The following is a 24,714-nucleotide window of genomic DNA, read 5'->3' as shown; positions in this document are numbered from 1 at the left end:
TTTCAGACCTTGAAGATAGGCTCACAGCTAGTGACCATGAAAAGAAAAGATCTCTTAAAAATGATAAGAAACTAGGAAATAACAATTTAATGGCTGTGAGATGATGAAAAGAAACATAATTTAAGAGTTCTAGGTGTCAGCAAAAAGTGGAAGACAACACAAATGACATGAAAAGACTATTTACAGAAGTAATAGCAGAAAACTTCCCAAACATGGCAAAAGGACCTGGCATATAGGGAAGTGAGTTATACAGAACTCCAACTAGTCATACCCAGACATATAATACTCAATATTCCAGAAATTCAGCACAGTAACACAATATTAAAGTCTGTTAGAGAAAAGAAAAAGATCACCTATAAAGGAAAACACATCAGAATCATGGCAGACTTCTCAACACAAACATTCAAATCAAGAAGAGCTTGGAGTGAAGTGTTTCAAATCCTGAGCAAAAACAACTTCTAATCCAGACTGATGAACCAGGATTCACCAATATTTCAAAACTGATGAAAAAATAAAATATTCCCATGATAAAGAACAACTACAGGAATTCATGTCCACCAAACCAAACCTACAAAGAGTGCTGAAGGACATTTTAGAAAGAGATAAAGATGGCCACAGTTCCAAGAACAGCAGCAGAGTGATCATCAAACAAGGCAGGCAATGAAGGGGCCAACATCAGAAGGATAGCATAGCAAAGACATGCCAATGCACGCAAGTTATAAACATTAATGTAGATGGCCTTGATTCAGCAATAAAAAGAAACATAGGGAGAATGGAACAAGAAGCAGTATCCATCAATATGCTGTGTACAAGAAATATATTTAACTCAATAGGAAATTCAACTATAAAGAAGGATAATCTTGAGGCTCTTGTAGGTGAATGGATACAATCTGAGATCATATTCATGGATGAAATGGTTCAGACTCATAAGGGTGAACATGGTGTTATTTCTCTAGCATGAAAAACTTCAGATGTTAGTGGAATCCAAAATGTATAATAGGTATTGTGAAAGTAATAGGAGAGGAAATATCTAAAAAGGGAAGGAAAGGTGGTAACCATTGTTAATTTTCTATTATCTTGTCTTGATAATAGGAAATTCTTTTCATTGTTTTGTTAGGTTTGGTTTTGTTTGGTCTTTTTGTTTGATTTTATTATTTCTGATGGTATGGACAGCTATTTGCTATTATTGATTTCCTACTATCAGGTTTTGAAATCCTGTGATGCTTCCATTTTTTTCTTTGATTGGTTTTTATTTTGCTTGCTTTTATTATGTCTGATGGCATGAACTATTTTGAAAAAAACAAGTGATATTATGGTAGCCATTATTGATTTTCTATTATCTTGATTTGCTTTTGTTATTCTGATTGGATTTATTCTGTGTTATTTTGTTTGGCCTTATTCTCTTTAAAGTTAATAAAAATATTTATGCAGCAAAGAAAATAACCAACAGAGTAAAAATGCAAGCTACAGAATGGGTAAAAATTTTGAAGCTATTTTATGGGCAGCTAATTAATATCTAGAATTTTTAAAAACCAAAGACATTATATGGTTCAAAATGAGATTCAATAAAAATGGACATTTGAAAAGAATAGACACCTTACAGAAGCAAAAGTATAAATGGCCACTCAGAACATGAAAAAATGTTCAATATCTTTGCCAGCAGTGAAATACATATTTAAATAACACTGAGATTCCACCTGACTCCACGAAGAGTCACTATCATCAAAACCTAAGAAAAAATCCTAGTGAGGCTATGGGGAAAAAAACAAAGCATCTAAACTGTTGGTGGGAGAAAAATGATTACAATTACTGGAATAAGTATGGAATTTCCTGAAAACACTAAAATTAGTAATCCAATTTGACCCAGATATTCACATTACAGTGATCTAAGCATACCCATCTTCATAGCAGCAGAACTGATAACAGGAAGATCATGGAAACAACATACATATCCATCAACAGTTGTACAGAATAAGAAAACAAATATATATACAATAGAGGAATATTCGGCAGCCATAAAAAAAGGATAAATTTGAGTCATTGCCGGAAAATGGATGAACCTTGAGACCATAACACTAAGTCAAATTAACCAGGCATAAATGGTTAGAATACATGGGTTTCTCTTACTAGAGAATATAAAGAGTATAAATAATTTAAATAGTAAAACTTTGAAACTATCAAACATGAATGTAGTCTTTTTGCAGATGAAAGTGGAACATAGAGATAAAGCAAGAGGGGAGGGAGTAAAGATGATCCTGAATTAAATGAGTTATATATAGAGGTACCCACTACCCATGCAGAAAATATTCGTTACATTTCACAAACATGTACTAATGAAAAATGTACTTACCAAAAGAACAATGCTCTGCATTTGGCATATGGAAGTCTATTAATGAAGACAGTATAAAATTTTGAGTCACAGAATATAGAAAAGACAGATTGACTCAGACAGTATTGGGGACAACAAATTCATAATGGCAAATTTTGTGTACTTCTCTATAGGATAATGGAGGCTTAATGTTATGATATCACTATTTGAGACCTCCCATTAACTCTTTTGGGATGCACCATCCTCTCTCACCCACTAAAACTAAACTAAAACCAATAAGATCCTTCTTAGCATAACATCATCTCTGTCCTCTTAAATCATCCCAGGATTACCCATTACCTACTGAGTCATCAATCTCTGAATCTTCTTTTGGCCTTGAATCTTTCGCTAGCCCTTCTACATTGTATACACCCGATAAATAATGACTGGTTTGGAGTATCTTGGTCTCTGCTTATCCTGAGGAATTGACTCCTAGCCTCCCATCATGCATTACTAAATTTGTCTCTGTTTCTTATTTTATCCTTTCACCATACTCCTCCTATAGTACACTGTCAAGGTTGACAGTGGGTAACTGTCTAAAAGCTGAATGACAGTCAGGTTGGAAGGCTGGAGTTTCTACATAGGGTAGTATGTGGGAAAAGGGTACTGGGTCAGCAAGTATACGCATCTTAAGAATGCATTTTTCATGTTATCCTGATCCTTGTTGAACTTCCAAGAACAAAAAGCATTGGAACTAAAGTTACATGTAAAAATCGAAAAAGCAATTTATTTCAGTCTCACAAAATCCCCTTTTGTTTAGAGTAAGGATATCTGGACATCTTAATTCTTTTAAAGAACATGCTTTACTATTCATTGTGTGAATAAATAAGTCTTAAATTTATGTCTGACTCTGCAATGTTTCTGATAAGCATTAGTGCAGTACTTCATGACTGCCCATGATGTGCTAGGCAGGTTTGTGCCAGCAAAGATACTTGGAGGCTGATAATTTTAACACTTTGGCACCATAAAAAGAACTATTGAGTGACTCAAAGAGCAGCTGAATGTGAATACGTTAAGTCAAAGAATTTAAAAGGTTCCTGAATTCACCTTGCTGTCACAATACACCCTAGAATTACAGAAAACAAAAATGATGAATCATCACAAATTTGAGAGTTTCAATCTGGAGTAGTGGTCACTTCCACCTCCATTCATTCAACACAATTACTAAGCATTTCCTGTGTACATGCAAGACACTCTTCTAGGATAGAGCTTAGAACAAAACACCTAGATCCACAAATGAACAGAAGGAAGTCCTGTCCAGGAGTTGCATTCTAACCAGGGATCAGCACATTAGAATTGCTGACCAGAACCACACTCTTTGGTCACATTATGTCTGTTGTGGCATTCATGCTACAAAGATGGAATTTAGACATGACACAGATATATGGCTCAAAAAGCTGAAACTGTTTAACACCTGGACTTTGATGAGAAAAGTTTGCTGACCACCATCCTAGTCTATGATTCTTTGGTCTCCTCATCCACTCTCCAGCAATCTGTAACCACTGTGAAGCTGTCCCCAGTCTCATTTATTACTTCATAATGTTTGTCTGCAGAAGTTCTTAATTACACTGGAAAATTCCCATGAATAACTTATCATATGACTACCACCCCTCTTTCCTTCCTTCCTCAAACATGTGGCACACTGAGTATTGAATACTCAGGCATAGGCAAGGACTCTAAACAGAACCCCAGTTGCCCAGAAAATAATGAAAAAGAAGAAAAATTGGATTGTTTCAATTTAAAAATCATTATGAAAGTTACCATAAGAATCTTTGTCACTCCAGTAGATCACAGTTAATCTTTGGTCTTTTTATGAATAAGAACTTTCCATGCCATTGTTGAGCACTTCCCACCTCCCTACCCTCATTCAACACTTCTATACATTGAACTCCATGCATACAGAACTTGAACTCCATGCATACAGCCCTCCAATGCAGGGTTATAGGCTTCTGCTGTGTCTTTTGATCCATGTACCACAAAAAGAAACCACATTAGAAGTGCCTGAGTTTTCTAAATTGCCCATTAACAGTATAAGATTTCTAAGAACAAGAGGACATATTGTGCACTATTCATTTTGTGCACTCCTTGGTACCTTATGTATTTAAATTTTGCTGAATAAATTAACCTCTTTTCCTAAATGAAAACTACTTTTAATAAAACAATTAAAAAAAATATGTCCAATATAAAACAGAAGTCAAAAAGAAAGAAATAGCTAGGCATGGGGGTACATGTCTGTAATCCCAGCACTTGGGAGGCTGAGTCAGGAGGATTTCCTTGAGTTTGAGTCCAGCCTGGGCTACAAAGTGAGTTCAAGGCCATTCTGAACTACACAGCAAAACTGTCTCAAGAAGAAGAAAGAGGAGGAGGAGGAGGAGGAGGAGAAGGAGGGAGAGGAGGAGGAGGAGGAGAATGCAGGCATGAAGAAATAGTCAGACTCACCCTGCATGCCCACCACCAACCAGATACTTGGTTCCCTCAGGGAACCAGTGTGGACTGTGTTGTAACCAGCCATCAGAAGGAGGGAATGCAGGGGGAGGTCTGGTTGTTTCTCCCTGCCTACCTTCTTCTTTTTGAGACAGGGTTTTGCTATGCAGATCAGGATGTGAGAAACAGCCAGATATGCACTGAGCACTCACAGAAAATCAAAGATGCTTGTTTCCTGTGGACAGCCAGTGCAGGCCAGGAGAATCACACAAACATGACCCTGTGCACCTGCCACCACTGAGGGAGTCTATGAGTAGCCACATAAGAATGAAAGAAAAAGCAGCCCCATAATCACACACCCACGGCCATTGGAGAAGCCTTGGTGTAGCCTCGTGGGTCTGGAGAAGCTCACTTCAAACCCTACTGCCCCCTTGGTAATCAGGGCCAGAGAAACCTAGGTGTCTGGCCCAGTCTTCTACAGCACAGAGGGGTAGTCAACATGGGAAGAACCCGCAACCCCACAACTAGCTTGTCGGGAGGAACCCAGGAGGAGGTCAAGACAAAGCAAAAGGCAATTACAGATCTCCAGCCCACACAGAACAAGTCTGGGAGACACAGTGATGGAAGAAAATGGAAGTCATAACCTGAAATCTCTGAGGTAACAGCAAGTGAAGTAAAGAAACAACTTCATGAGATTGTAAATGCAATCAGATCAGAAATAATATCTCAGGTAAAAGGAAATCACAAACAATGAAAGAATTGCTCAGCATATCAAAAGAAGACATAGATTTTTTAAAAAGAGGAGCATAGGAAAATGATGGAAACCTCAAAAGAACAATATAGGAAGGAATTACAATGCATGGAATGGATTAAAAGAAATATCCAGGAAATTAAAAATCCATCAAAAGCTGACAAAATGGCTTTAAAGAGACTGAATAGACTTTCAGACCTTGAAGGCAGGATTGCAGCCAGCGACTGTGAAGTAAAAGATCTCTTAAAAAAAATAACAAGGAGGCGGGAAATAATCCAATAGCTGCAAGATGACACCAAGAAAAATAATTTAAGACTGATATTCTGGTTTTTTTGCTTGCTTTGATTATGTCATATGGTATGGACAGCTATTTTGAAGAAAAACAAAAGACATTATGATATTCAGTGTTGGTTTCTTATTATCGTGTTTTGAAATCCTGCATTGCTTTCATTGTTCTGTTCTGATTAGCTTTATTCTGTTTTGTTTGCTTTTGTTTTATTTTCTTTAAAATAAGAAGAAGGAAGTGAGGGAAAAGGAGAAGGAAATAAGATAATGAAAAAAGCTATGTTCTGTCTGGATAAAAATTACTACCATCCCTACTTGTTATTTGACATTAAAATACTTTCTCAGTAATTCTTACCCCTCACCTTCCTTTCTGAATGGGCAGATGATGCAGTTCTGTGCGGAGATGCAGCAACTGCCACCTCCCAAAAAAAACGAGCTATAAAGGGACAGGGTGGGAAGAAGCAATGAGATGGCCAAGGCTGGGAAGTGTTTGTGTTAGGGAATAAGAAAATGGACCTAGCAGATAACTAAGCATATTAAGACTAATAGGAGTCAGTTTTTTTGAGATTTGACAAACTTGACAATGAGGAAATTATCAGAAGAACTGGTTACTGAATGAGAACTCATGAGTTTTATATGTATATTCATGCATGTGTGCATATGTTCATGAACAAATACAAACCTTAATTCTGTCCTTTGAAATGGACCAGAAGTGACATACATTCATATATAGTTGATAAATACATATGTTGATTTTTCAATTTTTATTTTTTATTATACTGATTACATTCTTTGTGGGAGCCACTGCATGTACAAAACACATCTCAATATTTTTTTCAGCCTTTTTTCCCTCCAGTCCACACCTGGCCCTCCATCCCTTGATTGGTTTTCCCTTGGAGCAAAATTTATATCCTACATCATATTATCTATCTTTTATGTTTTTCATTTATATTTTTTCTCATATTAGAGAAAACATAAGTATTTAAGTATTGTGTGTCTCACCATTTCACTTAATATCACGGTCTCAAGGTATATCTATTTTCCTAAAAGTGATTCAAGTTTATCATTCTATATAGCAAAGTACTACTCCATAGTATATAAGGACCACAATTTTTCTCCATCTTATGATATATACATATATATCACTTTTTTAAAAGATCTCAAAAGGTCTCAATGATAAAACAAAAGTCATTCTATCACTTTACTCTTAGTCAAAAAAGTGAAATTTTATATATATATATATATATATATACATATATATATTATGGATACATTATTAATAATATGCAAACCTATATAATTCATGTAAGGTCAACAGAGTACTCTTTTAAAAAGATTAAACACATACCTCACATTTGATAATATTTCTTTCTCCACTGCTTTCTTACCAAGTAGAAAACCATTCTTTCCTTTTACCCGATAGGAGATGTTATGAAAACTTAACACAGTCCCTGTGGTACAGGTCTTCAGTTCCATGAAGGTCATCCCAGGGTGACCACGTGGGTTTCCTCGTGATGATGAGATATAAAACTGGTCATGACTGGAGGACATGTGGAGAATTCTCCCTTGCTTTTGAAGAAAAGCAAGAGTTAGATGACAGTCCCATTAAATTTTATTGTGAACCCTAGGTAGTACATTTAAATCAACATGTAATAAAATGCATTTCAATGAGTAAATTTCTTATCAATAAGCAGTCCACAGAAATACTTTAGCACCTATAGTAGGAGGCAGATGTATCCTTGAATACATATAAGTCCTACTGTCATATTCCTAAGACATAATTGGAACTAATATTTAAACAATATAAATGATACTCAAAATTTATAAAGGATGAAAAAGATTGCTGAGGGTTAGACTAATCTGGCTTGTAAAGTATATAACAATATGGCTTATGTTCAGAGAAAGACTACATGATCATCATATCTCCTGTATTTTATTTTACTTTGGGAGTTTATGACATGGTTAGTACCAAAAAGAATTTAGAAGAGTTATCAGGAACAGGAGCAATTTCTCTGAAATTCTACATCCTATCCTTATACTTGTGGATATTATCTGCCTTAAGTAAGCTAAGATGGTGAATTACAAAATGATTTTCAAGAACACAATCATTTATCTAACTGGCAAACATACAATATTTAATTTCTAGAAAGTTATAAGGTTAAGATTGAGATGATCTAGAGAATCAAGACAGTGCAGTTGAAGGAGGGAACAGGGCTGCCAGTGGGGATGAGTTCCTGCTCACCAGCCTGAGTTCCGATAGAGTTTAAGATCACCGCTACCAGTGGTCAAGGACGCACCCAGCTTTCAGCCACACTAGACTGGGCTCTGCAGGTTTCAGGCCTGCCTGGGCCATGCCCAGTGACTTTTTTAAATCCTAGGATGTGGGCTTCCAGAGGAGGGAACTGAGATCTCGGCAGGAGTGAGTTCCTGCTTACCAACCTGAGACCCAGGAGAGTTTAAGATCATCACTCCCAGTGGTCAAGGACGTGCCCAGCTTCCAGCCACACTAGACTGGGCACTGCAGGTGTCAGGTCTGCCTGGGCCACACCCAGTGACCTTCTTTCTTTCCTGGGAACCAGGCTGCCAGAGGAGGGAACTGGGCTGCCTGAGGAGGTGAGTTCCTGCACATGATCCCAAGCCCCACAAGAGTTTAAGATCATCACTCCCACTGGTCAAGGACTCCCCAGCTTCAGGCCACAACAGACGGGGCTCTGCAGGTTTCAGGCCTGCCTGGGACACACCCAGTGACCTTCTTTCAATCCCTGGAAAGAATGGCTGCCATCAAGACAACAACTGATAACAAATGTTGGCAAGGATGGGGGGGGGATACTTCTCCATTGTTGGTGCGAGTGCGGGCTGGTGGAAACATTGTGGAAATTAGTAAGGAGATTCCTCAAAAAAGTAGTATTAGAGGTTCCATTCAACCCAGCTATTCCCCTCCTGGGCATTTTCCCAGAAATATTGAAAAGGTCATTCACAGATATATATGTGCACCCATGTTCACAGCAACACAATTTGTGATAGCTAACTTTTTTTAAAGAGAAAGAAAAAAAAACATGAATATAAAAAAGGGTAGAAATAATACAGAATTACAGAAAAACAAATCGTAAGAAATCACCAGTTGATAAGTTACATATTATCATCTTAGAAATATCTGTTCAGGTTACAAAATTAAAGTATGTAAAATGACATTCAAATACTGACACTGCCAACAGTTCTGCTCAATGATCTAACAAAAACTTAGTAATATGGTTATCAGTCCTACACACTTGTTTTTTATCTTAAAGAGGGTAAGATTAAACATATTAAAACAGAACAAAACAGGGGCTTGGGATTTAGCTCAGCGGCATAAGCACCTGCCTTGCAAGCAGGCAGTCATGAGTTCGATCCCCAGTACCGATAAAAAAAGAAAAAGACAAAAAAAAACAGAACAAAACAGTTCAAAAAAAACAATTTAAAGAAATACAGATTTCAAAGCAAGTCCACTGGAGATCTTCACTGTTTATCTAATTGTCTCTAGTTTCTTCCAAATAGTTGTCCCCATCTTCATGCACATTAAATACATATTGCATATTATAGAACTAATCAAATCATTACAGGATGATGAAGGCTTTTTAGGTCTTCAAGATCTGACATTGGGGAAGACAATAATAAATACCATAGTGTCTCTCATTCTCTTTGTAGTAGCTGTCCTTATCTTTACATATGCTGAAATTGAACTAAAGAGATTAGACTAGTATCACTCTGATCAGTGAATAATAGTATTGCTAGATTTTATATCATAATGCTACAGAATTAGCATTGGGTTTCTCAGTGGCTCTCCTTCAGAGTATCTGTTCATTACATCTTGCATTCTATAATCTGTTCCCATAAATAGTTTTTTAAAAATCTTCTCATGTGTGAATTTCTATATGTATATCTATCCTCTGTATTATAGGGAAAAACAAACCATAACAAGACAGCAAAACAAATTCCTAGAAAAATATGCAATGAAAAAGACACATAAGATCACAATATTAGGTGATATACTGAAGTTACTAGCTTTCTCTTGTTATTTTCAATAGACTTGTCCACATCATCAGGCTTAATATAGTTAAGCATATTTATAAAAACACAACTTTGAATACATTGTAGGACTTGAGAGCTGTTAATAATCGATACTGGTATGGATATCTTTTACATCTTGTCATCTTCAGAGTAGTTGCCTCTACTTTGAGGGTTGATACTATCAAGCATACCAAATTCAAATAAAATCAGCCAAGACAAAACCGTGGTCTAATGAATCGGATTCAAATAAGATCAGTCATAGTAAGACAATGTAAGTAATACAGGGTTTTGGTTTAAGTTAATAGGAAATTAAGGATAGTTACCATGGTATAACCTGCTATTTTGGGATCAGATGTCTGTGCCCTCAAATCTGATATGAGTGGACAGACCAGAACAAATTAAATTCAAACTAAACAGGACTACTGTGTCTTATAAATCCTGATACACTATTAACAATGACCTCTGCCTTTTTTATAGTGTATCAAAGCTATCTATACTAAAGATTATAGCTTACCATTTCTGCCTCATGTCTGCTACTCCACTTTACTGCTATAATTTGTCCACCTTGCTCCCTCATTCCAGTCTGCCCGTTCATTGAGGCCTCTCTGTCACTGCTGCTGGAATCCTGGTGTCCCTTCCTCTCTTTCTCTGGAATGTCCTTCAGCACTCTCTGTAGGGTTGGTTTGGTGGCCACGAACTCCCACAGTTCCTCCTTGTCTTGGAAGCATCTTATTTCTCCATTAATTTTGAGAGAGAGTTTTGATGGGTATATGAGTCTTGGTTGCAAATTATTTTCTTTCAGGACTTGGAATATTTCTCCCCATTCCCTTCTCAATTTAAGAGTTTGTGTTGATAAGTCTGTTGTTATTTTGGTAATTTTCCCATTGTAGGTAATCTGCTTCTTTTCCCTGACTGCTTTTAATATTCAGTTCTTTTGGTGGATTTCTGGAATCTTGATTATTATTATTGTATGTCTGGGTGTAGATCTGTTTTGGTTGTAGATACTGGTGTTCTGTATGCCTCTTTTATCTGGATATCATTTCTTTTTGCTATACATGGGAAATTTTCCTTTAATATATCTGTGAATATTCTTTGTATTTCATTTTTGGTTGCTCCTGCTTCCCCACTCACATGCTTTATTCTTAAGTTATGTATCCTTTTGTCATCTTCTAGCCTTTGAATTGTTTCTTTCTGATTCCTTGTTATTTTTAAGAGGTCTTTTCTTTCACGATCATATATCATATATCTCTCTTCAAGTTTCAAAAGGCTAACTTTACTTTCTGCCAAGGCATTTTGCCAGTGTTCAATGGGGTTTTTAGTTTCCTGGTAATCTCTTTGGATCTGTTTCATGTATTCTAAGTTATGTTTAAATTCTTCTTCAGAAGTTTTTCTTTCTTTTTTGATTTCCTCCGTTCTTGCATCTGTGCTCTCTAGGGTGGGGCTTATCATTTTTTTAATTAATCTCTTCATATCTTGCCTCACTTGGATCAGGAGTACATCTTTAAATTCATCTATGAGGTCATGGAGGTATATTTTTTTATTTTGGCTGATGCTATGTCCAGTATTGGATGGTTACTGTGCTTGTTCTTTTCTGTGTTTACTTCTCCTGGGCTTATTTTCTCATGTTGGGCAGCTGGAGTTTTTTTTATTTCTGCCTCTTGTCATGTTTCTGGTTTCTTTCAGACTGGAGTGTCGTGGAGGTCTCTGGCCCTCTCCGAATTGCTTAGGGCCTTTCAGAAGCATGCTGCCTTGAGTTTTTGCTGTCCTCCCCTATTTGCTGTTATCTGGGGTAGGCAGCAATGCAGGATGGTGTAGGCTAGCCTTCAGCCTCTGTGCCAGTCAATCTGCAAGTTAGGCTGTACTTTGTAGATGTCACAGAGTTGCGACTATTTTGTATCTGCTTATTGGGTCCCAACCAGTCGCTTGGTTCAGGCCCAGCAGATCCTGCCAGTTCTCTCTGTGCCAGAAGCAGCTGACTTATGTTACTGTGGCACAGGGCTCTGCCCAAATCCCATCTGTCCTCTACCAGACCTTTCTGTGTCAGGAGCGACTATGTAATGTCACAGTGGCACTGGGTCTGCCCAATTTCAAGATGTCCTCCACCAGATCTCTCTACACCAGAGGCGACTATCTGATGTCACTGAGCCGTGGGCTCTGCCCACCTCCAAGATGTCCTCCAGCCAGCCACAGGAGCCACGGCATCCAGTCCCTAGTACTCACCAGGACTAAATGTAGGTCTTCCTCTTGAGTCTACTACACACTGCGCCGCTTGCCTTCACTGCATTCCCAACACAGCGTGGAATGGTCAGAAAACTACACAGTGTCTGGCTTCTGAGCTCCAGAGCTTCTCACAACCTCCAGAGCTTCTCACAATCTCTTCCCATGAAGCCAGGCAGCCCTGGCAGCTTCACAGGATCCTGGGCCTCAATTTCCAGCAGTCACCAAAAGCCAATACAGCTTTTCCTCTTGGATCCACTGGTCAGTGTGCTGCGTTAAAGGTGCAGGATTTGCAGACTCCCATTATCAGCAGCCGCGGTCTCAGCACAACTTTAAATCCTCCAGCCGTGCTGTCTTGGTTATAAGAATCGTTATCCATTCATCTGGCCCTCTCCATGTTGTCATATTCTAGCATCTAATATGATTTCTCTCCAGAGACTCTCCGCCTAATCCCCTAGCAACCACCATTTTTGAAACTCCCAATAGCTAACTCTTAATGCGTATCAACCACAGAGTGGATGAAAAAAATGTATTTTTATATAATGGAATCCTACTCAGCTATAAAAAAAAGGATGATCTTAAGGCCTTTATAGGTAAATGGAGGCAACTTTAGAATACCTCATTAGTGAAATAAGACTCACATTAGTAAATATCACATTGTCTCTCTAGTGTAAAAATAATAAAAACTGACAGAATAATGGGATCCAAACGTATAATGGATATTGTAAAAGGAAAGGAAAGTGCTCTAAAGCATATAATGTTATGTATAATGTGTAGGATAGATGACCATTTTACTGAATTTCTGTTGGATCATTGAACAGAAGGATTTGCACTATCAATGTTTGAGCATCTAGTCACTATTTATGCTTTGATTTTGTGACATTGATAAGTATTTTTAAGATGACAATAGGATTTAGCAACTAGCAATTTTATGATGTTAATTTTTAATTTGGTATTGTTCTGCCCTGTTTTCTGTTTTTCTATTTTCTTTTCTTTCTTTGAAAAAAGAGAACAATATGCAATATAAAAAATAAAAATAAAACTAGGAGGTTATGGTATAATACGAATTTCACAACTTCTAGATCCTCTAACAAACTTTATAGCTCTCTTATCACCATGAGGTACAATTATAACCACATTAATCTCTTTTCACTGAACAGATTTAAAATCTCTCATTGCCTATTCTTTCATAAGTCATATAGCACCAGTTATTGCAGTTATCCTAATCCAAATACCAGGAAGCTTTATAGGGGCAACTACTCCCATAATTGCCCATGGTTTAACATCTTCCTTACTGTTCAGCCTTGCAAACTTTAATTATGAACATATCCATAGCCGAACTATACATGTAGCTTGCGGATTACAAAACATCCTCCCTCTGATAATATTTTAATGAGTTTTATCAAGCCTAACTAATCTCACACTCCCTCCAACAATTAATCTAATTGGAGAATTGTTTATCATTCTATCAACTTTTTCTTGACATAACTGTCTTGGTTACTTTGTGCTCATCGCTGAGACAAAATACCTCATGCCCAAGTTGGGAAAGGAAAGGTTTATTTCTTACAGTTTTTGGAGGTTTTAGTCTATGCTCAGTTGGCTCCCAGGCAGGCAGCATGGCTGGGCTGCCTTTTATGGCAGCTGCAAACAGCAAGCTTGAACCAGCAAAGAGCAAGACACACCTTTTTCCTGCCATTACATCACATCCTGGCTCCACCCCTATGTGGGTGGAGCACTGACACCATCAACACAAGCACTAGACAATGAATGAATAACAAATGCACAATTTAAACTCATGAGGCCTGGGGGACACAGACATAAACCATGACATTCCACCCCTGGCCCCCAGGACTCATGTATATCCTTTATACAAAAGACATTTAGTCCACCTCCAAGAGTTGCCAAAGTCCTAACAGCTTCAGCATTGCTGAAAAGTCCAAGTCCAAAGTCTCCTCCAAGATCTATGGCAAACTCTTAATTGTAACCCCTGTACAAATGAAACAAGGTTAAACATTTCTGAAATGCAAAGGCACAAGACAAACATGACCATAGTCACAGCAAATGACCCCACTCTCGGTACCAAATTCTCTTAGTTACTTTGTGCTCATCGCTGAGACAAAATACCTCATGCCCAAGTTGGGAAAGGAAAGGTTTATTTCTTACAGTTTTTGGAGGTTTTAGTCCATGCTCAGTTGGCTCCCAGGCAGGCGGGCATGGCTGGGCTGCCTTTTATGGTGGCTGCAAACAGCAAACTTGAACCAGCAAAGAGCAAGACCCACCTTCTTCCTGCCATTACATCACATCCTGGCTCCACCCCTATGTGGGTGGAGCACTGACACCATCAACACAAGCACTAGACAATGAATGAATAACAAATGCACAATTTAAACTCATGAGAGCTGGGGGACACAAACATAAACCATGACAATAACTTTACAAATATTCTTACTGGATTAAACATACTAATCATATCCCTCTACATACTATTTATATTAATTTCAACACAACAAAGAAAACTACCATATCACATTACTAATATTATCCTGAGATTTACTTGAGAAAAGTCTTTAACAGCCCTTCACATTATATCCTTAATTCTTCTCAACATAAACTCTAAAATTATTTTAAGGAAACACATTGTAATTATAGCTTAATTGAAACAATAGATTGTGAAGAGACTATTAGAAGATGGAATTTTCTTATTACCTAAAAGAGAAAGTAATCTGGAACTGCTAATTCCATGTACCATACCTAACACTATGGTTTTCTTAACTTTTATGGGACAGAAACACTCCATTAGTCTTAGGTGCCAAATAAAAATAATAAATTTATTTATTTCATCTTTCATTATAACACTAATTATTCTTGTACTCCCAATTTGAACTGGAATAACTGACTTTCCCCAAAAGCTCTTGCATCCTATACATATCAAATCACTTACCTCATTGTCATTCTTACTTAAATTTCAACCTCTATGTTTCTGACTTCAAATCATGAGGTGATAGTATCTAACTGAAACTGATCGCAATCCAAATTCTGCACTTAAATATAAACTAGACTACTTTTCTGTATTATTTATATCTGTAATCTTATTTGTAATGTGATCAATCAGTGGACTAATACCTAATCAGCCCATGACCAACATAACTGTGCCTTCATGAATTTGATATCTCTTTATTTTGGGGGAATGCTGTGACTCACAATAACGATCAAGGCATGGGCACAGTCAACTGAATTGTAGCTGGACTTATAGTGAAGAATTCTTACCTCACATGCTGTGATTTCCACTGTGATTTCTTTTAATGCTTATGGATATTACCCCTGCTCCTTTTGTATAATGGATTAACTAGAATATATTTGACAAAGAAAACTGAATCAATTACCCTGAAACCAAACAAGCTACTTCCAAACAGCTAACAGAGTAAACTTGTCTATGAGGCAAAATATAAGATTTAGAAGTAGAGGTGAAAAGCCAATCAAGTTTGGTGATAGCTGGTTATCCAAATAAGAATTTTAGTTCAGCTTTGTTTTGTTTTCCTAAAAAAAGGCTCAATTTAGTTAAAAACATAAAACCTAATTTAAAGAAGGACATCTCTTTAAAATAAACAACCTTTAACAAAAAATAAACAAAATCACCGTAGTTGTCCTAAGAGCAGCCATCAATTAAGAAAGCATTCCAGCTCAACAAAAAACTATAATTTCAGTTTCAATAAACTTACAATAAGGCCCTGTTCAATTAATCTATATAAATATAGAAAAATAATATTAATATCAGTAACCAGAATTATTTCTACTCATATAAGTTCATATCAAATACACGTTTGATTTTTAACAACTTAATAAGTCAAAACATCCCCATTAATTATCTTATTAAAAATATTGTTAACCCGACACAGGAGTACTATCAGGCAAGACTAAAAAAAGCAAAAAGAACTCAGCAAACATAAATCTTGCCTGTTTACCAAAAACACCACCTCTAGTATTTCAAGTATTAGATGCACTGTCTGCTGGGCAGTTAGTTTAACAGCCCCAGTATCCCTGACTGTGCGAAGGTACCAGAATCACTTGTTCTTTAAATAAGGATTTGTATGAATGACTAAACTACATTTTAACTGTCTCTTGTTTACAGTCAGTGAAATGGACCTCCCCATGAAGAGGCATGGATAAACTAATAAGAAGAGAAGATCCTATGGAGCTTTAATTTATTAATTCATTCTTTACTACCTTAAATTCAAAAGCAAATGAAACATTAGACTTGAATTAATAATTTGGGTTGGGGTGACCTTGGATAATAACAAAACTCTGAATGATATTAACCTAGACACAACAAATCAAAGTTTCCTATCATTAATCAATGAACCAAGTTACCATAGGGATAACAGTGCAATTCTATTTTAGGGTCCATATCAACAATAGGGTTTATGACCTCGAAGTTGGATCAGGACATCCTAACAGGACAGCCACTACTAAGGGTTTGTTTGTTCAATGATTAAAGTCCTATACGATCTGAGTTCAGACCAGAGTAATCCAGGTAAGTTACTATCTACTAAAATTTTTTCCCTGTATGAAAGGACAAGAAGAATAAGGCCAACTAGCCAATTATTGTCTTAATAACTAAAAGATGATATCATATTAATCTTATAGTTATTTTATTTATAACTTAAGACAAGGATTAGTTAAAAGGGCCGAGCCCCGTAAGTTGCATAAAACTTAAAACTTTATATTCAGAGATTCAACTCCTCTCCTTAATACTTATGTTCACAATTAACTTTTTTCTATCAATTATTCCTGTTTTTCTAGCTATAGCTTTTCTTATTTTAACAGAATGAAAAGTTATCAGCTATAACTAATGCAGATACATAAGGGCTAAATGCTGTTGGCCCCTAAGGGCTTCTTTAACCAATCGCAGATGCATTAATATTATTAAAAAATCATTTTTCCTATTAACTTCTTCAGTTTTCCTCTTTATTATAGCCCCAACCATAGCTCTGATACATGCTCTATCCTTATGAATTTCAATCCCAATACCCTACCCCCTAATTAACATAAATTTAGGAGTCCTATTTATTTTAGCAACATCAAACCTCACTGTCCACGCCATCTTGTGGTCAGAATGAGCATCCAACCCCAAAAACACACTGACTGAGCATAGCAAGCAGTAGCCCAAACCATTTCCTATGAAGTTTCCCTAGCTGTTATTTTTCTCTCAATCCTCCTAAATGGATCATTTTCATTAAGAAATCCAATAGAAGCCCAAAACAAAATCTGATTACTCCTACCTACATAACCACTGCTATAATGTAATTCATTTCAACTTTAGCAAAATCTAATATTTGACTTAACTGAAAGTGAATCAGAATCAGGATTTAATGTTGAAAATGTGAGTCCTTTTGTCTTATTCTCTATAGCTGAATATGTAAGTATCATTATAATAAATGCCCTCACAATCAATATTTTTGAACACCTTACATCACCTGAAATTAATATAATAAATTTCATATTAAAACATTCAATTTAACAACTTCATTTTTATGAATTTGAGCCTTATAGCCCCAATTTCAATCAACTTAGACAACTCCTGTGAAAAAATTTTCTTCCCTTTACCTTGGCCCTGTGCATATGACATATCTCCTTACCCATTTTATCATCCAGTGTTCCCCCTCAAACAATTTAGAAATATGTCTGACAAAATAGTTACTTTGATAGAGTAAATTATAGAAGTTTAAACCCTCTCATTTCTAGAATCATAGGATTTGAACCTACTTTAAACAATTCAAAATTCTATGTGTTACCTATACACCACACTGTAATAATAATGTCAGCTAAATAAGCTAGTGGGTCCATACCCCAAAAATGTTGGTTTGTATCCTTCCCATACTAACAAACTTTATTGCAACCACTGTAATTTATATTACTCTAAATCTAGGAGTGCTAGTGACCCTATTAAGTTCCCACTGGCTACTTACATGAATTGGGTTAGAAATAAGTATACCAGCCATAATTCCAATTATAATAAACAAGACCAATCCCTGATCCAAAGAAGCTGCAACCAAATATTTTTTAACTCAAGCATCAGCATCAATAATCCCACTATTCACCACTGTCCTAACCATAATACACTCAGGTTAATGAAACAATTTCTTTTATTCTAACCCTACCTTAATAATAAAATTAGGCCTAGCACCCTTTCACTTCTGAGTACCATAAGTAACACAAGGAATTATGTTACTATCAGGAGTGATTTTATTGACATCACAAAAAATTGCTCCACTATCTATTCATTTTCAAATCTCTACTATCATTAATCAACCCTTAGTTTTCATTTCAGCTATTATATTAATTTTACGAGGATGAGGACTAAACCAAACAACAGTACAAAAAATCCTAGCATACTCATCAATCACTCACATGGGATGAACAGTAACCATCTTAAATTTATAATTCCCCAATTAAACTTCATTATCTACTCCATGCTAACAATCTCCGTATTTACTATATTTTTTATAAATAACAGCACAACTACAATATCCTTAACCCCTTGAAATAATCTCACCATTAGTAATTGCTATTACTATAATAACCCTTCAATCCCTAGGGGGCCTTCCTCCCCTAACCAGATTTACCCCTAAATAAGTAATTATCAAAGAAACAGTAAAAAATAACAATACTATTATACTTGCACTAATAACCATTTTAGTTTTACTTAACCTATGCTTTCTATATGACTAGTCGAATCAACATCCCTAACTCTATTTCCATCTAAAAGCAATATAAAAAATGATACTTTCAAGACATAAAAAATCTACTTTTGCCTCCTATAATTACCTTCTTCTTCCCCTTTCACCAACAATAATTACCCTATACTAGGAAATTAGGTTAACTAAACCAAGAGCCTTCCAAGTCCTAAGCAAATATTAAATAGTATTTATTTCCTGAATAAGGACTGCAAGTTTACAATCTCACATCAACTGAACTCAAATTGGCACTTTAATTAAGCTAACTCCTTACTAGATTGGTGGACCCACCCCCATGAAACTTTAGTTAACAGTTAAATATCCTAACCAATTAGCTCCACTCTACTCCTCCCACAAAAAAAAACAAAAAAAAACAAAAAAAAAAAAAAAAAAAAAAGGGCAGGCGGGAGAAGTCCAGGGAGGACTAAAGCTACTCCTTTGAATTTGCAATTTAATATGATTAATCACCTCAGGACTGAGGTAAAAAGAGGGAATTTAACATCTTTTTTTAGATTTACATCTAATGCTTACTCAGCCATTTTACCTACTTATGTTAATTAACCGCTGACTTTCCTGTAGAAATCATAAAGACATTGGCACACTATGTCTTTTACTCAAGGCATGGGCTGGAATAGTAGGGACTGCTCTTAGTTTACTGATCTGAGCAGAACTACTGCAACCAGGAGCACTGCTAGATGATAACCAAATTTATAATGTAGTCGTAACTGCCCATGTATTTGTTATAATTTTCTTTATAATTATGCCTATTATAACTGACTGCTTCAGAAACTGACCTGGGATCTGTGCGCCAGGTAGCTTTTCCCCAGATAAACAATATGAGCTTCTGACTCCTTCCTCCATCACTTCTTCACCATCAATAGTAGAAGCAGGAATAGGAACCAGACAAACAGGGGCTTATGCCCCTTTAGCCAGGAATCTAGCACATGTAGGTGTTTCTGTAGACTTAACTATTTTTTCAGTTCACCTGGCAAGAGTATCTTCAATTCTAGGAGCAATTAATTTTATCATAACAATTATTAATATAAGCCCCCCACAATAATACAATATCAAACACCAGTATTTGTTTGATATGTATTAATGACAGCCATTCTCCTACTCCTATCCCTGCCTGTACTAGCCACCGGTATCATAATATTACTAACAGACTGAAACTTAAATACAATCTTTTTTGATTGTATTTTGATTTGTTTCACTAGTGTGAGAAGCTGAAATACATATTCAACATATATATTATATATATAGTATAGATAGATTGATTAGTTAAGATAGTTATATTACTGATTTTTCTGAGCTCATTGAAGATAAAGGTTAGTGCTAGTATTGTTCAGACAAATAAAGATGTACCCTGAGCAACTAATTTAAAGATAACAATATGGAAAGTATTACCACTGTTATACCCAATTATAGCGTTCTGAATTTTTTTCTCTTTAAAATAAAAAAAAGAGAAAAAACAGAAATGACTAACTTCTTCATTTAGTATAGTGTCTGGATGATGGACTTGCTAAAGCAGGAAGAACCATATTGAGTGTGGGAAGCACCAATCAATAAGCTTACACCTTGGAATGGAATAAAAACAAAAGAAGGAAGCCCTGCTTCTGTCTTTTTCCTAGGAGCTTTAATATTCACCTTGGACTTCAGAGGTCCATCTCCAGGGTCCCAGTTCAAACTCTTCAGCCATCTAATGCAGACCCTTATGCTTTCTGATATAACCTTGCTGGGGACCCTGAAGTGAGTCACAAGTCTCCAGCTTGAAAATGAACTCTAACCGATACACCTATAGGATATATGGAGAGTAGTCACTGGGCCCTTGAATTTTTACTAAAATAATTCAGTCCAAAATTACTAACACAGAGAGATTCAATGTGGATGAAAACAGGAAGAGTCACATCTGTGCCTCAGAAAAGACCCACAAAAAATGCAGGTAACTGGAAGAAAGGAAGGAACATACACCCTGATGCAAAATCACTACCACATTAAGCCACATAGTATGATCACTTCTGCTTGACATAGGTTTTATCAGAATCAAAAAAATGTTGATAAAATGTCTGAGCACATGCCTGTAATCCTAGCACTCAGGAGGCGGAGGCAGGAGGATCATTTTGAGTTCAAGATCAGCTTGGGATACAAAATGAGTTTAAGGCCAACCTGAATGACATAGTGAGACCCTGTCTCAAAAAGACAAATCAAAATAAAATAATAAAATAAAATATCTGAGATGACAAACTCAAATTACCCTGATGTGATCATTGCTACTGAACATGTGAACTGAAATGTCACACTAAACATAATACATCGTTTTAATTGCTATGAACTGGTTAAAATTTTTTTTAAAAAAATTCTTGACAGAAATATTTGCAAAGTATTTATGGAACATGAGGACCAACTATCCCTACATGATACCAAGGTTTGTCACCAGTCACCAAAAAGACCCAGTCACCAAACAGCATATAGGACCAGAGTCTCGTCATCCTAATGTGTCCCAGAACAATTAGATTAAGAACAATGACAACTACATGAGCTGTCTCAGAACACACAGGAGACCATGCACTGCTGTGTTACGGGGCAGCACTGAGGCTGCTCTCCCATTTCATTCTGCAGTCTGCCTCTGCATCCTTGTGTGATAGATGTGAAAGACAGTTCCTTCAAAAGTAAACCAGGAGAAGCTTCACTGAGTAGCCAACATGTTTTCCCCTTTAGTGTCACTAAATTGTATGACAGGCCTTTTCCTTTTATGCAGGATGCAGATTTATTAAGCAGAGAAGACCCTTTGATCCACCACACTCATTCTAATGTACTCCTTCACGGCACATTTCCTCTCTACACTGTAATTTATCTTCCTCTTATCATGCTTATGATAAGTTCAGCAAGGTTATGATCACTTCAAATGTTTCATATATATAGTGCAATACTTAATGATTTTGTTATTTTAATACACTGCAATGAAAAAGAATGCACTCAAAGGGAATTCTTGAATAACGCCCAAGGCCAAAAAAAATTACGCCTAACATTTTCTTTTACTATGAATCTGTAGGTTTTTATGAAAAAGGAAGTTTTCCATTTCTACTATTATGCAAGGAAACAAAACATGCAATATTATAAATACTGACATATTTACAATCTGATGTTTTGTTCTTTTGTATTAACTTAAAATATTTTAATTACAATTATATGTAAAATGATTTTTATAATTAAAATTTAAAATTCAACTATCCACAGAAAAATATAAAGAGCACATCAGTAATTGCAATAAAACAACCAAACTTGAGGACAAACTTCATATTCTGGGATAAAAAAATATAACTGATTTGTCAGTAGCTTCAAAATATTATTGTTAGCAAGTTTATATTTCAACTGTAGTAGCTTTCGGCTGAGTAAGTTTCTACTGTATTTGCAGGAAAGCAGGAGGGTTACCCTTACCAACTGACCCAGACTCAGAATCTGCACCACCTTATCATTTGAAGACAGAGAGAGAGAGAGACAGAGAGAGACAGAGAGAGAGAGAGACAGAGAGAGACAGAGACAGAGAGAAACTGTCAGTATCTATTTCATTTTCACTTTCAAAGCAGTCTGTGAGGGGAGACAGAATCATCTATATTGAACACTGCGCTGTTTTCTAACAAAATATACACACAAAACCCACGGACCTTTCCCTCACTGGGCTCACACCGATTCAGATCCCCAAGGGCTCTGATCTCAGAGGCAGAGCTCAGCACTCACTGATTCAAAAAAGTTTTCGGAGAGAGTAGAGGAGCCATGAAAACGTCTAAATAGCACCTGCAGAGCAGTTTGCACCTAAGGACAGGCAGCATCTGGGCTGCACTCGCGTCACATTAACAGCTTCCCGAGCTATGCTTTCCAGGTCGCCCACAAACTCTCGGGTTCACCCCGTCCTCAGACCTCGGTCACCCAAGTAGCTGCGACTGCGGGCGGCGCGCGGCTGGGCTGCCCCACTTGGCCGCACCCTGCAGACCTCCCGCGTGTCCCTGCTGCGCTCCTGGCTGCCTCCCCCGCGCCTCCCAGGCTCTGTCGGGCTACGGGTCCCCTCTGCCCTCCTGCTCTTCTGGGCGGACTCAGGACTCGGACCCCGGCCCCTTCCCTACCCAGGACGGCCCCGCTGCCCCCTGCCGGGCCGGACACTCACCGCGGGCCAACCCGGGACTCCACAGGCTAGAAGTCGGGCTGCAAGACGTGCGCTGGGTCGGGCGGAGGACTCGAGGCGAGCAGCTGGGAATGCCGGTGTGAGGGCGCAGCTGAACTTTGAGCCAACAGGGCACAGGTGGAGGCCTCTGCCGCTTGTCCCGTGTGGCCCCACCTTCGTGATGGCTATCACGATCCCTGGGAGCTGAGCTGTCCATAGAACAGGAACCAACCTTTTAGATAGGCCTTTTCAGAGGTAACTGAATCTACAGTTTGTGATGGATTCGCGGTCCAGTACTCTGATTAAAGGTACACCCACTCTAGGGCAGGTAGTTCACATGCAATATAAGGAACAGAAAGAGGCTTGTTTCCTCCTTTGGCTTGTTGCTTTGCTGTCTTCCACAACAATCATGACCTGTTGCCCCCTAACAAGTGCCACCTTGTTTTGGAACCAGCCAGTTAAGGACTGACATTTCTACAAACTGTGAGCTAAATAAACCTTTCCTCCCTTAACTTGTGGGTGCTGGGCATTTTGTCTCAGCAAAAACAAACAAAAAAAAAAAAAAATAACTAAGACAATTCCTCACAGGACTCTAACAAGCACTTCCTGAACTTATTGCTATGGGGTCAGGATACAGCTGGGCATCAGATTCAACATCTGCCCTCAGAAATGAGCACCTGCACATAGATGTTTTCAGCTTTGCCAAACCAAACAAAAATCATTCAAACAACCAGTTACTTATTTAAATTGATGCTGAGAGGTTCTCATTAACTGTTTATGCAATATAGGAAAGTTTTAGTCAAAAAGTCTGATGGAAATTGAAAATACCCTACTGTCTACTTTTAAAGAACTTTAACAGTTGCATCTAATTATTCTTTTAGCTTCATTTCTGTCAGTTTATCCACTCATAAAGTCCCACATAGAAATAGATTTTTGCCATGACTCATTGTAAGCCACAGAATTAACAATTCTCTAAGATCTGGTTATTTTATTGGGGAGTGTTATAAATTTGATTTTATCTATTTTCAGAAAAGTAGAGGTTTTTTATTTTTATTTTAAAGGGAAAAAAAAACAAAAATGGTACAAAATTTCAAAATAAGATTGAAGGAGAGGGGCCGTGGGTTTAGCTCAGTGGCAAAAGTGCCTGCCTGGCAAGCACTGTATATTGTTATTTTCAAAGTAGTTGCTCCTATTGTAAGTTCTAGGCATGAAAGATTGTTCAAACATTATAGGCACAAACCTTTATTTTCAATTAGTAGTATAATTGTATTAACTATTTTGTGTATATATTTTTTCCCTTCTCCTTCTTTTCTCCTTTCCCCCATCCCAGCTTCTCTTTCCTTTTGAACAGCTTCCTTCCATTTCACTGTATCTATTGTACATTCCTGATAGTGTTTACTTCTTTAGCTTCTGACACTAGGGAGACAATACAATGTTTATATATGTGAGTCTGTTTATTTCACTTACGAGTATGGTCTCAAGTTGCATCCTTTTCCCTATAAGTTTCTCAAGTTTATCCTTACTTATACCTCCATTGTTTAAAAATACAGACTGGCAGAATGGATCAAGAAAGAACATCCAACCATATGCTGTCTACAGGAAACCCATCTAACCCAAGAGGAAACTCATAGACTGAAAGTCAAAAGAGGAAAACAATACTTCATGCAACAGGAACTCAAAAAAAGTGGGGGTAGCTATTCTGTTTGCAGACAACGTCAACTTCAAACCA

At 37.1% G+C, this 24,714-nt stretch overlaps 1 protein-coding gene across 1 annotated transcript in view; it reads right to left on the bottom strand.

Annotated features, from left to right (window-relative positions):
• The window catches only part of LOC100717692 (broad substrate specificity ATP-binding cassette transporter ABCG2-like), a 76,313-nt gene extending 53,188 nt beyond the window's left edge, over positions 1-23,125 (bottom strand). The window contains exons 1-2 of the mRNA XM_023565165.2: positions 22,989-23,125; positions 7,177-7,397 (exon numbers count right to left, since the gene is read on the bottom strand). Coding sequence (XP_023420933.1) covers positions 7,177-7,379 — 203 coding nt within the window. The 5' untranslated portion in view covers positions 7,380-7,397; positions 22,989-23,125. The remainder of the gene's footprint in view (positions 1-7,176; positions 7,398-22,988) is intronic.
• Positions 23,126-24,714: the final 1,589 nt, after the last annotated feature.

Source organism: Cavia porcellus, unplaced genomic scaffold (genome assembly GCF_034190915.1).
Source record: "Cavia porcellus strain 051 isolate PalLab524CR breed Dunkin Hartley unplaced genomic scaffold, mCavPor4.1 scaffold_4, whole genome shotgun sequence".
Taxonomy (NCBI): domain Eukaryota; kingdom Metazoa; phylum Chordata; class Mammalia; order Rodentia; family Caviidae; genus Cavia; species Cavia porcellus.
The sequence above is the reverse complement of the archived record's forward strand: the minus strand, read 5'-3'. Positions and strand labels throughout refer to the sequence as shown.